Source organism: Ananas comosus, unplaced genomic scaffold (assembly GCF_001540865.1).
Source record: "Ananas comosus cultivar F153 unplaced genomic scaffold, ASM154086v1, whole genome shotgun sequence".
In the NCBI taxonomy this organism is placed as follows: domain Eukaryota; kingdom Viridiplantae; phylum Streptophyta; class Magnoliopsida; order Poales; family Bromeliaceae; genus Ananas; species Ananas comosus.
Genome location: NW_017893337.1, coordinates 41,114 through 56,072, shown reverse-complemented (window position 1 = coordinate 56,072; position 14,959 = coordinate 41,114). Strand labels below are relative to the sequence as shown.

Here is a 14,959-nt window from a genome sequence, read left to right as displayed (position 1 = left end):
TAGTATAAGTTCTAGTATTAGATAGCATCTACAAGTTTTAGCCTCTAATAGATGCAAATTCCTGTCATAATCATGTTCCAATTCTTCCTTAGGTTAATTACAATAAACTCTAATCAGGAATTAAGATTAATCTACTCTAGGTTTCCTCATGGTAACTACTAACTTTAGCAATTAAGAATCCATAGCTTAATCCTTATTAGGGAAAATAACATAACCCTAATCAAGAAAATATAACAACCTGTTACTATACAATTTCACAAAAGCATATAGAGTAACTCGACTCTTACTAGCCCAAGAACTTCAAAATTAATTAACTTAGAGGCTTTACGTCCATTCCTATTCAAAATTAATTAATCTAGAGGCTTTACATCCATTCCTAATAAAGGACTCTATAACCTGCAGGTTAGTTTTCCTAATTCCTAGTTGCCAAAGCTAATACATGATACCTATAGCTCCTTTATACTCTCTACTATCACAGGTTGCTTAAAAATGTATATAGTAAGCCAATCTGAACACTTCAAGAACCTCACAACCCATTAACTTAGGAAATTGTATCAATCCCCAACCAAGAAATTACAAGATAACCCACCTTGACTCATGGCCACTCGAGCTCCTCACGGGCTGGAGCTTCAATTTCTTCAAATCTACTAATTTCCACTCAATTTTCCCTATTAATTCTCCTGCTCTTCTCTCTTTTTCCTTTTCTCTTCCTTTCCCTCTCTCTCTCATGCGTACAGGTTGAAGACGAAGAAGATAAGAATGGAGCCTGGCAGCTTAGTGGAAATCCACTAAGCAATGTAACAATTGCCCGTAGGTCCATAAGTCATCGACATTCACACTTCAGTTTAGTTCAGATCTTATACTTTTCGTCGGAGCACTTCTGAATGTCCGTTTTCGCTCAAATTTGACAGTCAGGCTCGGTTTAAGTTAGCGAAACGGAAAATATCTTAACTTTTTGGTTTCGACCATTTTTGGTCACCGAAAGCTCTACCGAACTGTAATCTCTAGCAGATAGCAGTCGGATTTTATTTTTCACCTTTCGGGTGTCAGAATGATATGAAACTTTAAGTCTAGCCTCATAAAAATAACTCTGACATATTCTCTAATTTTTATAATTTTCTGAAACTGTGCATTTTCTGCTAAAATATCAGTCCCGTTTCTCACAAAAAATTCTGAATATTCTGTTTTCGTTCCGATTTCAGCACAAGTCGTTTTCGACTTATATTTTACTTCTCTAAATCCAATAAAAATAGTATTTTACACTATTTTTATTTACATCTATTTTTATATTAAAAATTCGGTGTATTACATGGAAGGTAGAGAATAAAATCAAACTGCTATCTGCTAAAGATTGCAGTTCGGTAGAGCTTTCGGTGACCAAACGGGGTCGAAACTGAAAAGTTAAGATAAATTCGGTTTCGTTAAGTTAAACCGAGCCTGACTGTCAAATTTGAGCTCAAACAGACATTCAGAAGGGCTCCGGCGAAAAGTATCAGATTTCAAGCTGCTAGAGTTGAATAGTGTAAAGTTGAGGAGCTAACTTGTAAAAAGGGATTTAATCCCTTCTTCTCCTTCCTCCCTCAACCGTGAGCCACAACCTCACACACACACACGCATACATGGAGTGAGAAAGAAACCTCCCTTTCTCTCTCTAAATCTATCCTAAAATTGATGGATTTGGTGGAGATTGAAGCTTGGAAGTGAATCATCTCCATCTTCTTCATCTTCTCCATGGTTTGGAGCAAACTTTGAGGTGAGCTTCTTGAGCCCTCTCATGATAGAATTTTAGGGCTTCAATTATATGCTTTAAGAATGGATTTAGTGGAACTCCTAGATGCTAAATAGAGGATTAATGCTTGAATCATGAAATTATATGGTGATTTCTTACATAGTTGTAACTTAGGGCTTCTAAATACAATTTTTGCTAGTAGATGGGTTTGATCTAAATTGAACCTATATAAACCTAATTGCTAGGTATACGAACGCGTTGGAGAAGTCGGTTCGGCGATTCGCCGAGCCTACGCGAAGTTATTAAAGAAACGGATGCTTAGGCTTCGTTTCTGCCTGGAGGGCCAAGGCGGCGTCTAAAAATCATGAAAACGGATTTGGGGCACCGTGACACATAACTGAAGACCTATAATTTTCGGGGCTGCCAAGCGGCGTGCGGTTGGTGCGCAATTGCGAGATCGGGCCAAATCGGATAGTGGGTGCCGCGGGAGGCCGATTGCAAGTGTCGACAAGCAATCGGAACGTGATAACAGGTGGGTTGTGTTTACCGAAGCGACTAGGTCGCCCCGCATGTCAACTGGAACATGGATTCTTGTTGATGCATATGTACGCTCATACGGGCATCTTAGCATTATGTAAATGTATGCTAGTGGGTAGAATACATGCTAGTGATAATTGCATAATAATGCATTGGAAAGTATATGCTAGTAAGTAGATGCAAGTGATATGTATGTGTGCATTGGGATAAATGCTAGGTGCATTTAGCATTATGAGATCATGTTAGAGAACATGCATTTTGACGTATTGTTGATAGTTGCATATAAACATTATGTATACTAGTTGATAGTGGCATGTTGATGCATTAGAAATGCATGCTAGTTGATAATGGCAAATTGCTATGTGGAGATATATACTAGATGATAGTTGATTATACTAGTTGACAATGATAGGTTGATGCAGTGAAAGTATATGCTAGTGATAGATCCATGAGATCATGTTAGAGAACATGCATTTTGATGTATTGTTGATAGTTGCATATAAACATTATGTATACTAGTTGATAGCGGCATGTTGATGCATTAGAAATGCATGCTAGTTGATAATGGCAATTTGCTATGTTGAAATATATGCTAGATGATAATTGCATATTGACATGTTAAAATGTAAGCTAGAAGAATGTGTTGGGACATGATGTAGAAAAGCAAAGTGAAATGCATGATAACCTTTTGTGGAATATATGCTAGGTACGGGTTAGCATTGCAAGATCGTGTTAGAGAGCATGCATAATAACATATTATCGACTATGTTAGATAAGATGCATGTTGGCATTGTAAGCACGAGATAGAGAATATGTAATTATAGAAACTCGATGTGGACAATTAGGTGTCGAATAGATCGAGTGGCATCGAAAGAACCTAGTGTTATTAAACATAGGTCGGATGTGGACCTAGTGTCGTGAACCTAGGATAAGAATGACAAATAACCTAGTGTTATGGAACATAGGTTGAAAGTGAACCTAGAGTCAGTTAGATCTAGGTGAGTGGCATGTGAAATACAAGTGGGGTATTAACACTATGATATGAACATAGGGATAGAGGATTTTCCCGTGTTGTTAAGAGTGGCATTTGATATTGGTGTAAAGAGACACTTTGATGCAATGAACTTAGGGATAGATGAATTTTCCCTAGAGGTGACATGATACATGAGAACTTAGTGTAGTTGAAACACTATGAGATTGAGTATAGGAATACATTGATTCCATGATGATGATAACCCTAGTGGATAGGGCTTCTCGATGGCGAGGATGGATCATACTCACATAGTCTGTGCTTGGGGTGGTCGCTCCCCCCGTTAGTGCGCTCCGGAGTTGGTCACGTTCAGGACAGACGTAGTTGTCCGCAGACGGTCCCGGGTGGGTTGACAGCAGGGTCCTCACCTAGGAGGGATTGAGATGTGAGTTGAGGGCTAACCCTCGGGTTAGCCTAGTGATTGGGTGACAAGTACATAAGCTATAGAGTGGATTTGGTATCCTAGTTGAGTGGATTTAAGGCGGAGATGCAAGTGAGACGTCCTTCACCTCGAGCCTGGCTTTGTGCGGTACTCCGCAGATGATTGACTCAAGACCGAGTCGGGTGGATAGCTTGTAAAGGTAGACAAAACCTTGTGAATAGAATTGAGATTGACAAGAATCTAAGATAGTGGAAGCCTTAGATGTTAATTGGTCGAGCTTTGGATAGCCGAATTGAATGTAGTATTGAATGAACTACTAGTTGGTAGTTGCATTATTGCATGATTTGCATATAGCATGGCATTGTTGCATTTGTGAGGCAAGGCATGGTTTTGTTAAATGCATAATCTAGATATCGTCTCTATTTGTTTATTAAGCTAACCTGTAGTTGCCTCCCTTGGACCTGTTGGTTAAGCTTTTCCCTTGGGTGGCCGTACCCACTGGGAACCATGGAGTTGGTTCTCACCTCACGTTGCTTTGGAGTGTTACATGTTCGCATGCGAACGGCGCAGCGGCGCGAGGCGAGGGCGTAGCTCCGTAGATAGCTGTAGCACACTGGACCTTTACAAATTGCGAGGTTCGAGTGTTTGATATGGATTCCGAACTTTTCCACACTTGGTGGAAGGTCGTAGATGGTATTTAGACCTAAAAGTTCGATTTCTGGAGTTTTGAATTTATCCTGAGAGTTTTCACTCTCGGGAACCGGTCCCTGGTAGGGAGAGATCGGTTCCCTCAGAACAGTGTTGCGGCAGCCTGCGAGGCAACCGGTCCCTGGCGGATGAGAATGGTCCCCGAGTGCGACTTTGCGGGGAGAGACCGGTCCCATGCCGGGAGAGACCGGTTCCCGAACGTTGGATTCCTCGGTTTGGACTGAGAGACCAGTCCTAGGCAGGGAGAGACCGGTCCCTCTGGGCGAAATTTGCCCAGACCTGGCAGTGCACACATTACACAGTTGAGGGACCTAGGTGGATATTGTTACTTGAGAGGGCTTTTATGGTCCTTCCACTCTCTCACTCCCTTATTTCTCTCCCCCACACTCACTCTAGAGAGAGAAGAAGAAGGAGTTGGAGGAGAGCAAGATCTTGAGGATTTGGAGCATCTTTCTTTCCCTTTGCTCACCATTGGAGGCTTGGAGCTTGCTATTGGAGCTTTGTGGAGGATCAATCTTCAACCCTAGAAGATTTGGAGCTTGTTTTGGGGCATCTAGAGAGGTTAGTACCTTGATTCTAGCCTTTGATTTATATTTTGGTAGGTTTTACCATATGAAACCCTAGAAATGAGATTTAGAGTTTGTTTTTGGGGATTTTTGATTTGAGGGCTTGGAGACCCAATTGATGGGTTTTGAACCTTTATTTAGGTTGGATTTGAAGAACTCTAACTCCCATTTGGAGCTTGAGAGAGGATTTCTTTACTTGAGGTGAGTTTCTCCACCTTAGCTGTCACGCCCCGGGACCCTGCGGAAGCCCACCCGGCGCGTGCCTAGACCCGCCATACGTCTAAAACATATAAGGCGTCTAAACACAACAATAATAAAAGCAATAATAAAAGACATCTAGGAGTATCAGAGCATAATAAATGTCTAAATGCTACAACAAGGGATAAGGATAAAACTGTAAATCCACTAAATAAAACATAAAGTGATACAAGGAAAATCCCAAATACAAGTGCTATAGGTAGATACATAGGTGGTCTCTATACATGGATACAAAAACTCTCACTCTCTCAACTACAAAAGAAAGAGTAAACCACCTAGGCAAAGTACCGCTCCCCGCTAGCTAGCTAAGCGATCCCCTTGCCGCGATCCCGTGCCTCCGCCGGTGCCGAAGGCTCTGAAAAGTAAACCATAAAACAGGGGCGTGAGAACTATTAAAAATAGTTCCCAGTGGGCAATTACTGACTTCAGTGAATGCACCACAAGGCCCAAAGCTACAAAAGATGTCAGTGACTATAAAAGTAGAAAAGCGAAAGGTAAGTAAAAATGTAACTTACTACAACATGATATCTCTACTTAGCATAATTAGCATAAGTATGAAGCAACTATGCATGAAGTAAAAGTCTCCAACTATCATAATGTTCACAATGCGAAATAGTAAAGTTCCGTTGTTTACTATTCTAGTCAATGTCCAAGTAGTACACTAAGTCATCATCTGTCCACATGTCATAATGAATACTCAAAGTCAAATCTGAAGAGACCCACCCGAAGGCTGTCTATGGCCCTGAGACCCACCCGTAGGCTGTCTGGCCGGTGCCGAGCCTAATGGCCCCGTGGTAGTCATCATCCCCACCCTAGGAATGAGCCTGTCCCACGGCAATCCACTTCGGCGCCCAATCCCGCACGGCGAATATGAATCGCGATGGCTATCTCCGGAGTGCCGGCTTGTAGGGAGCGACCCTCACAAGCATGTGCGAATGAGCACAATGGCAAGTAATCAAACGGTCTGTCGCAAGTACCAAGTCCTCATGTCTAATAACATGGAATGTGTCAAGTATCTCAATGGCCTATCCCTATGTCATCATGTCTCTAACATGGAATATAGCAGATATGTAGTGGCCTATCAATATGTCTCTATGTTGCAGTTTCATAGTTTACTAGTCTCAAGTGTCCCTTGATGACACTCTTGTTCTTTATGTCAAAGCATGACAACTATATTCCAAGGTACATATTCTAAGTCATAATCCTCATAAGAGATGTATTTTTCATTTGCAAAATAAACACTTTTCCCATATGCATGCATTCTACTCATATAGCTCTACTATATAGTGAAATTTTCATAATACACAAGGCATGCATTTTAAGTGCTCTAAAATTCATATAAATCCCATTTAGCATAGAAATGAATTTAAAAATATTTTACAACATGTAGAAAGAGCATAGGGGCCATTTCGCCCCATTTCCCCGAAGCCAAACCCACCGTCGTCAACGAAAGCTTCCGTTTGCCACGACGAAGGCGTCCACCACGCTCCTAGTACCCTAAAGGTATGAGAACAAGTGTCATCTAGTCGAAACGAACGACACTAAGTTCAATCTTTAACCATCTCTTACTAAGGGCAAAAACTCACCTCTTATGGAAAATCTCTTCACAAGCACAAAAAGGAGGCTAGAACACTTCCACTCCAATCTAGGAGAAGGTTCTAATCCAAAGAATCAAGCCTCAAATGCCCTAAAACGAAAATGCCCAAATAAACCCTAAATTCCCATTTCTAGGGTTTGATCTCACAAAAACCTCAAATCATGGATCAAAGGGAGAAATCAAGTCTCTAACCTCTCAAGAAGCTCCAAACTTAGCTCCAATCCAAGTGATGTTGAAGATCTCCGCTGCCACTAGCTCCTCTCCAAGCTCTAAGCCATCAACAATGGTGGAGAAACCACCAAGATGCAAATAGAGGAGAGAAAACCCAATAAAAACCAAGCAAAAGGAGTAAAAATGAAAGGAAAGGAGAGTGAGCTTCTCCTACCTCAACTCCTGCTGGTCTCAGCACAGGGGAGGCCCTAAGGGGCGTGGGGTGCATTTATAGAAGTGCTACAAACGCAAAAACACCCCTGCAGTCAAACTGCACAAAAACTGTCTCCTTGTACCGGTACACGGACTCTTGTACCGGTACAAGGCCCACGAAAATGCAAACCCGAGGCTCGGGTTGCTGGGTCTGCGGCTCTGTACCGGTACAAGCTCCGATGGCTGTACCGGTACAACCATCAACCTTGTACCGGTACAAGGCCAACCTTGTTCCGGTACAAGCTCTGCTACAGGCTACCCGAGAGCTGACCAAAAATTCCAATTTTGGGATTTTGGTACCAAGTCTCAAACCAACATCCTCGGGGTGCGTGCTAGGGGTCGGAACACTATCAACGACCCTCCAAAAACTGTGGAAAGGCTCCACACACAGATCAAACACTCGAATTTCGCGATTTGCAAGATCCAGTGTATTACATTAGCCTATGTTGCTTAATGATTGAGCTTAGGGTCGATCGTAAGGTTCGTTTAACCCTTGTTCCTACATCTTTAGGGTGCTAGGAGACTAGTGGATACCTTCGTTGGAGCAAACGAAGGAGCGCAAGAGTTGTGGTGGGTTTGGCTTCATGAAAACGGGGCAAAATGGCCCCTATGCTTCCTATACTCGTCGTAACGTCATTTTAAATGCAAATCTATGCTAAATGTAATTTATGTGAATTTTAGAACACTTAAAATGCATGTGCTATGTGTAAGATAATTTTCACTCTATATAGTAGAGCATTATGGATATATTCCATGCATGTGAGAAGTGTTCGTGTTAGTGACTTGGAAACGTGTCGCTTACGTTAGAAATTGCTCAAATTATGCATTTGCAAATGATAAACTCATGTTTGGACTTAGTGGACTAAAATGCCATAAAGGAGCACTTGACATAGTAAACTGTGAAATTGCAACATAGAGACATAGTGATAGGCCATTGAACATCTGCTATATTCCATGTTAGAGACATGATGACATAGAGATAGGCCATTGAGATATGTGACATATATTCCATGTTTTTAGACATGAGGACTTGGTACTTGAGACAGATCTTTCGCTTGCTTGCCATTGTGCTCTCATTCGCACATACTTGTGAGGGTCGCTCCCTACAAGCCAGCACTCCGGAGATAGCCATCGCGACATATGCTCGCTCGTGCGGGATTGGGCGCCGAAATGGGATGCCGTGGGGGGGGAAGGCTCATTCCTAGAGTGGGGATGTTGACTACCACGGGGCCATTAGGTACGGCGCAGGCCAGACAGCCTACGGGTGGGTCTTGCATGATTGGAACTTAGTGATAGAACATGCCATTTGGACTTTGACTAGAATAGTAAACAATGACAATTTACTATCTACATTGTGGACATTTCGTTGGTTGCATATTCATGCTTATACATGCTAGTCACATTCATGTACATTCATGTTATAGTAACTCTATTAATTATGCAAGTTCATGCTGAGTTGAGACATCATGGTTTAGTAAGTACTTATGTTTAGTTGTTGTTATTCCTTTTGATTATACTCGTACTTACTCTCTTTAGTTCAGTTTTTGGGCCTAGTGGCGCATTTCACTGAAGTCAGTAATTGCCCACTGGGAACTATTTTTAATAGTTCTCACGCCCTTGTTTCTATGTTTCTTTTCAGAGCCTTCGGCACCGGCGGAGGCACGGGATCGCGGCAAGGGTGTCGCCTAGCTAGATAGAGAGAGGCTACTTTTGAGCTTAGGTGGTTACTCTTTCTTTTGTTGTACTAGAGAGAGAGAGAGATTTTGAGTACCATGTGTAGAGATGCCACCTATGTACTTGTTTAGCTTTTGTATTTGGGATTCTTCTTGTACTACTTTATGCTATCATCTAGTGAATTTTAGTTTTATGGTTCTTTTTCTCTATTGTAGCATCTAGATATACTTGCTCTGATACTCCTAGATGTTCTTCTTTTTATTTTTTATTTTTTACTGCTTCTTTTATCGTTTTGTTTTAGACGCCTTATATGTTTTATACATATGGCAGGCCTGGACACGCGCCGGACGGGCTTCCGCTGGGTCCCGGGGCGTGACAATAGCGCCCTACTACCGAGACCAGAGATAGCGGCACCTGAGTCAGCCAAGCTAAGGGCTGTAGAAAAGAAAAGAGAAAGAATCAAACTTGTAATAATCTTGTGATAATTGATTGTATTCGGAAGTTTAAATGTATTTGAAAGGAAAGGAAATGTAAAGGTTTCAAATGAGATGAATGCTTGTAATAGCTTAGTGGTTTTATGTTTTTGATACTTCCTTATCCAATCTGTATGTTGAATATCGTTCCTGGTTGGAACATCTTGTAATTGTATTGATTGCGACGCCTAGGATGTACAGGAGAAACTCTGTCCGTTCGGCGGTCTATCGGTGTGCCCAAACCCGACCAAATAGGCGGGACTCGGGGCGTGACAGAGTTATCCTATTTATTGTGGGGAACCTATGCTTTAGCCTGAATAAAACATACCTCCTTTTGTTTATCTGATGTTCATTAGCTTAGCTGTTCAATATGCTGGGACTAATTTTGCTCTTTTTTTTTGGTACAAGGTTTTGCACAATCCTTATCCATGTTTGTTAACATTGAAACAAAAGTGTTATTATCATTTCTAAAGGAGGCTCTTACTGAATTTAAATTAAATTCTCTTCTGAGTTCTGAATTTGGGTTATATGGGAAATGAAAATTATGCCCACTCTTGCTGTTTTAATGGTCTGTTTTTATCTATGAATTCTTCTCTTTAGGCTCTCGTTGTATACGACCATTATTTCTAAAAAAAATGTTAAGAATCTCCACTTAGTTTCCTTGTAGTAAATTAATTTGAATGCAATTAGTGGTCATATTCTAGCTGACCATGTATGTGAATGCAGATTTACATGTGAGAAACTAATAGCTTTAACTTAAATGATCTAGATGCTAGTCGATGACATTGGTGATGTGACAATTACCAATGACGGTGCAACAATACTCAAGACGCTTGAAGTTGAGCATCCAGCTGCCAAGGTGATAGCTACTACCTAATGATATAGTTGTTTTGCTTCTTTAGACATACAACTCTCTTATAGTGTAATCAGACTCTATTAATTGTACCTACATTGAGAATATAGGTTCTTGTTGAGCTGGCTGAGCTTCAGGATCGGGAGGTTGGAGATGGCACAACATCTGTGGTTATTGTTGTAAGAAAATCATGTGTACGCAGCGGAAGAAAATAACACAATTAAAAATTTTCTTGAAAACCAAAGATCACCTCGTGTTTCGTTTTAGATTATTAATAATTATTTCTATTGGTTCCCACAATCCAACAGTGACGCCTAGCAGCATGTAGTGGCAATCCAGTCAGAAGTGAATATCGGACTGAACCTCTAGGTGCAGTTACCGTACAATACAATCCTTCTATCGTATAGTTCCAACTGAGTGGAGGTCATGGAATATTCGTCAAACCCCATCACCCGTCATATGACAAATTTGATCAGACAGAAGCTCTTATGGTTACTCTTGGAAACATCTTTCCATACACCATATTACCCGGGCCGAGGATTTCTGAGCTTTGCCGTACAAATAGCATAGAACTAATTATCTCTCTACCGAGAGCGACAGATCCCCTATAAACACACACCCATTCTTGATATAAACCGACTGCAGCCAACATATACTACTAAGACCCATGGCTAGGATCAGAGTTTATTGCATAGTCAAACTACAGTAGCCTCATATTGAATGGCCGTGGTGTCGCAGGTCTAAGGATCAGTTGTACCACTGCAACATCGAACCAGTTACTGACGAATGAGTAGACATCCATGTAACTGTTCGTAGTTAGTCACGCTCAGTACCATTGTTCTCCAACAACCACCTGCATGTTCGCTCCAGTGTCCCCACACTGATGCCTTGAGATTTGTCATCCCAAAAAGGGAAGCGACACACACATCAATCTTACCGGATCAATCATCGTCCCCATGATGATCCTCCGATTGAGAGCATTTATGAATTAATCACCAATAATATTATCTCAAATTCTCAACTCTTGAGAATACATATTATCATCTTATTAATTCAAAGGACGATTCATGGACACATTTAACATGAATGGAATAAAAGGCCCAATTATATAAATAATAAATATTAAGTACAAAAATATGTCCCATAGAAAATAAAATGTGTCAGCCTGATAGGCTTCTAGGGCATACAACTAACAATTATGGCTGCAGAGTTACTTAAGGTGATATATCTGGAGTACACCTAGTTTGTCATTTTGGGATGGTAGTTATTTTGTCATTTTTCTTGAGTTATTATGTAGTTACATCAAAGTCTTCTTTCAAATGCTGTACACTTTTTTGAGGAGGTGCCTTGTAGCTATCTTTTTTTTCTTTTAATTTAATTTTATTTATTTATTGGTTAAATGCAGAGAGGGAATGAGCTTGTGAGGAATAAAATCCACCCAACATCTATTATCAGTGGCTATCGGGTAAACTTCATGCTTCATTGTGTTATAACTTGCAATTCTCGAATTTTTCATCTTTTTATATATCCTTGCTTATACACTTACGTAAAAATTGGAGGTGACATCCAGAATGTGTTTTGGTTTTCCATTTATAATTTTTATGTACATATATGTTCTTCATTGATCAGCTTGCGATGCGGGAAGCCTGCAAATATGTTGAAGAGAAACTAGCTGTTAAGGTATAACTCTTTTTGTTGATATTAATATTATGCTGTTACCTCTCATTATACTTCTCTACTACAAAGAATAAGCCTATCAAAGCTCTGACCTGGTTGACGAAGAACTTTGATTTGTCACTATTCAGGTTGAAAAGCTTGGCAAAGATTCCCTTGTAAACTGTGCGAAGACAAGCATGTCATCAAAGTTGATTGCTGTTGACAGTGATTTCTTTGCAAATTTGGTAAGGTTCATGTGGCTGTTTCATGTCATTTGGAGGGCAACTTTCAATTGTGTTAGTATTTGGTTTTCTTGATGGATACACAAGCCTATGAGTTCTATGGTTCTAGTAGGCTATATCAAAAAAGTGCAATTTCTGACAACTTGCTGTTGTAGCTGGAATTTTTTTTAAGTTATCTTTTTTTTTTTTTGTTGAATCATGGATTGTGATTATCTTATTTGTTGGTTTTGTTAGATTTAAGGCTACAAATGATTGGTTGGCACGCAAATCAACTTGGGTCAAACTTGATTTGTTTGTACTGTACTTAATATTCAGAACCATGGTTAGAGGCCTTCAACTGTTTAGTTGTGTTTTGACCCACTTCAGCAACTAGGTCTGGTTGTTTTTTTTGAATTTTAAACCCTTGATCATTGCTCTGGAATCTGGATACAATTTTTCTAATTATTATTTCCACCCGACCTTGCTGCTGAACCCACTTTAAACAAACCTAATGCTACAAAACTTGTCATGCTTTTGAGCTTCCAGGCCTTCCTAAGCTATGCAATAATTCGCCTTTCTCTTCATTTTGATGTTTGTAGTGCAGTGTTTTTTTGATAGATTTATTTGCCCTTAAAGATTAGGTGTGCAGGTTTGATACACCATAATAAGTAACGAATGTCTCAAGATAAGCATGGCATATCAAGTCCCGTCTGTGACGAAAACACGTTCATATGCAGATCGGATTGACATTGTGGTACTTTTCTTCAATTTCCTTGGAAGTGAAGAGTAATTGAAAATCAAAGACAATCATCTTTGTTTTCATGAGAAACTAGTGAAGATACCCGCGCGTTGCTGCGGGTCGATTCCGTAGAAAAAAATAATAAAAAAAACTAAAAAATAATAATAAAAAAGTCAAAGAGTTAAAAAGAATACAAATAAAAAAACTTAAGAAGAAACAACAGCAGCTACAGTAAAAGCATAAGATAAAAATATAAGAAGAATAAAAAAAGAATAAGAGAAAAACTATAAGAATACTAAATTTCTTCTTCTTTCGGGGTTTAAAAGGTCATTTCTCTTCGCCAAACACTTAACTACTGCTTTTTCAGATTTAAAATGAGCTTCTTTTTTTTTTTTTGAAGCCAAGCGACACAGGCCCTAAAAACACCAATCTTTGCAAAGCACGATCTAAATGAAATAATTTGAAGTAAAAAAGAAAAATCTTTTCCTTCTTATACCTTGTCGAGACCGATAGGTTCGAGCGACGACTTCACGATGTTGGCGACGGCTTGGCACGCCATCACTACAACACACCAAAAACAATTAAAACAAGAGAGAAAGCGCAAATGAAGGGTTAATCCATGAGAGATCCCAAGAATTCGGAGTGACCGGAGAGGATTTGGGCGAAGCGCTCGCGTACCGTTCTGGGTGCGGACGTCCTGGCTGGAATGGCGCTCCCCGAGGATGTCCGGCGACTGGGCCATAATCGCCATCATCGGAGCTTGTTTCGAAGCTGGGGAGGGGAGAAACCCAAGATTTACTACTCCTTTGGGGAAAAGAGGGAGATGAGGGGAAAAGGGGGTGGCGGGAGAGAGCGGAGAGGGGGAGCCTAGAGAGTTCGAAGTGGCGAATGAACAGGGTTGGGGTTTTGCGGTTTTTGTGGGAGAAACGAGCAGGGGAGGTCGGGTATAGATTTGTGAACATTTTTGGGCTAGGTTGGGGTGGGCTGGGCTGGCACATCAACCAAAAGAGCTAACATCTGTACCATTTAGGCTGTGTTGAGGTGTTATTTTTGGGCAGTTTGAACTTTGAAGTGGTGTTTTTATTTGTCTCAATTGATGTAGTTTTTCTCTTTGTTTTCGCATCCAACGTGTTTGCCGTTCAAGTCAACGTGTAAGATTTGTACATAGGAATTATCAACGCATGAGATGTGTATGTAGGAACTTTTAGCCACATATATGAGTCTGGCTGGAGTACTATCGATAGCACTAAGGATTTGGTACTATTAAGTTTTTCTATGATTGTATAATCTAATTGATACTAGCATTTTATATTGTATTTAGATTCCGACCTATAGGTCGGTAGAGAACTTTTCATGGTTGAGATACTACGATTGAGGACTTTTAGAGTATGGATCATGCTTGCTTGCTATTATACTCATTCGCACATACTTGTGAGGGTCGCTCCCCACAAACCGGAACTTTGGAGTTGGCCTATGCGACAGATTGCTCGCCCGTGCGGGATTGGATGCCGAAGTGGATTGCTGTGGGGAGTGTATACTACCACGGGGCCATTAGGCGCGGCGCAAGCCGGACTATCTTGTATAGGTCCTTATGAATTGAACCAAGATACTAACTATATTGATACAATGGTCACTACTAGATAGTGTACATTTATGTGATTATATAGTATGCTTACTAGTGTAGAGTAGCATTTTACTTGTTACACATAATTATTGTATGAAAAACGTAGTAGTTTATTATTCTTTAGTTGTTCATATCATGTTCTAGACATATATGCTATATTTTATACATTTTGAACCTACTCGTGTAATTCGCTGAGATCAGCAGCTTGCCCACTGGAAACTATTATTTAATAGTTCTCACGCCCTCTTTGTTGTTGTTGTTACAGGGCCATCCACTATGGGAGAGGCTAGGGATCTCGGCAAGGGAGTCGCATCTAGCTAGTCGTAGCGTGGAGTCCTGCTAGGTGATCACCTTGCTATTTTGAATTTGCTGACAAGGGTGATGTGTACCCGTGTATAGAGAGACTACCATTTGTGTGTATATAGTTTTTGGTGACCCTGTGATGTATGTCTGTTGTAGAGAATTGTACTTTACAGTTTTGTACCTTTA

The 14,959-nt window shown here is 40.5% G+C and overlaps 1 protein-coding gene and 2 long non-coding RNA genes across 4 annotated transcripts in view; 2 read left to right on the top strand and 1 right to left on the bottom strand.

Annotated features, from left to right (window-relative positions):
- Positions 1-778, bottom strand: part of LOC109705674 — an 11,051-nt gene extending 10,273 nt beyond the window's left edge. The window contains exon 1 of one of the 2 annotated variants that reach the window (XR_002214840.1): positions 590-778. This is a non-coding gene — a long non-coding RNA (uncharacterized LOC109705674). The remainder of the gene's footprint in view (positions 1-589) is intronic. The other variant, XR_002214839.1, reaches the window with a different exon arrangement.
- Positions 1-14,959, top strand: part of LOC109705673 (T-complex protein 1 subunit alpha-like) — a 26,745-nt gene extending 11,786 nt beyond the window's left edge. Inside the window, exons 2-8 of the mRNA XM_020226423.1 lie at positions 10,147-10,236; positions 10,341-10,407; positions 11,430-11,449; positions 11,636-11,695; positions 11,860-11,910; positions 12,036-12,131; positions 14,736-14,959. Of these exons, the coding sequence (XP_020082012.1) occupies positions 10,147-10,236; positions 10,341-10,407; positions 11,430-11,449; positions 11,636-11,695; positions 11,860-11,910; positions 12,036-12,131; positions 14,736-14,813 (462 nt within the window). The 3' untranslated portion in view covers positions 14,814-14,959. The remainder of the gene's footprint in view (positions 1-10,146; positions 10,237-10,340; positions 10,408-11,429; positions 11,450-11,635; positions 11,696-11,859; positions 11,911-12,035; positions 12,132-14,735) is intronic.
- Positions 1,988-9,493, top strand: LOC109705675. Its single transcript, XR_002214841.1, has 3 exons — positions 1,988-2,261; positions 8,870-8,950; positions 9,235-9,493. It is a non-coding gene; the product is annotated as an uncharacterized LOC109705675 (long non-coding RNA).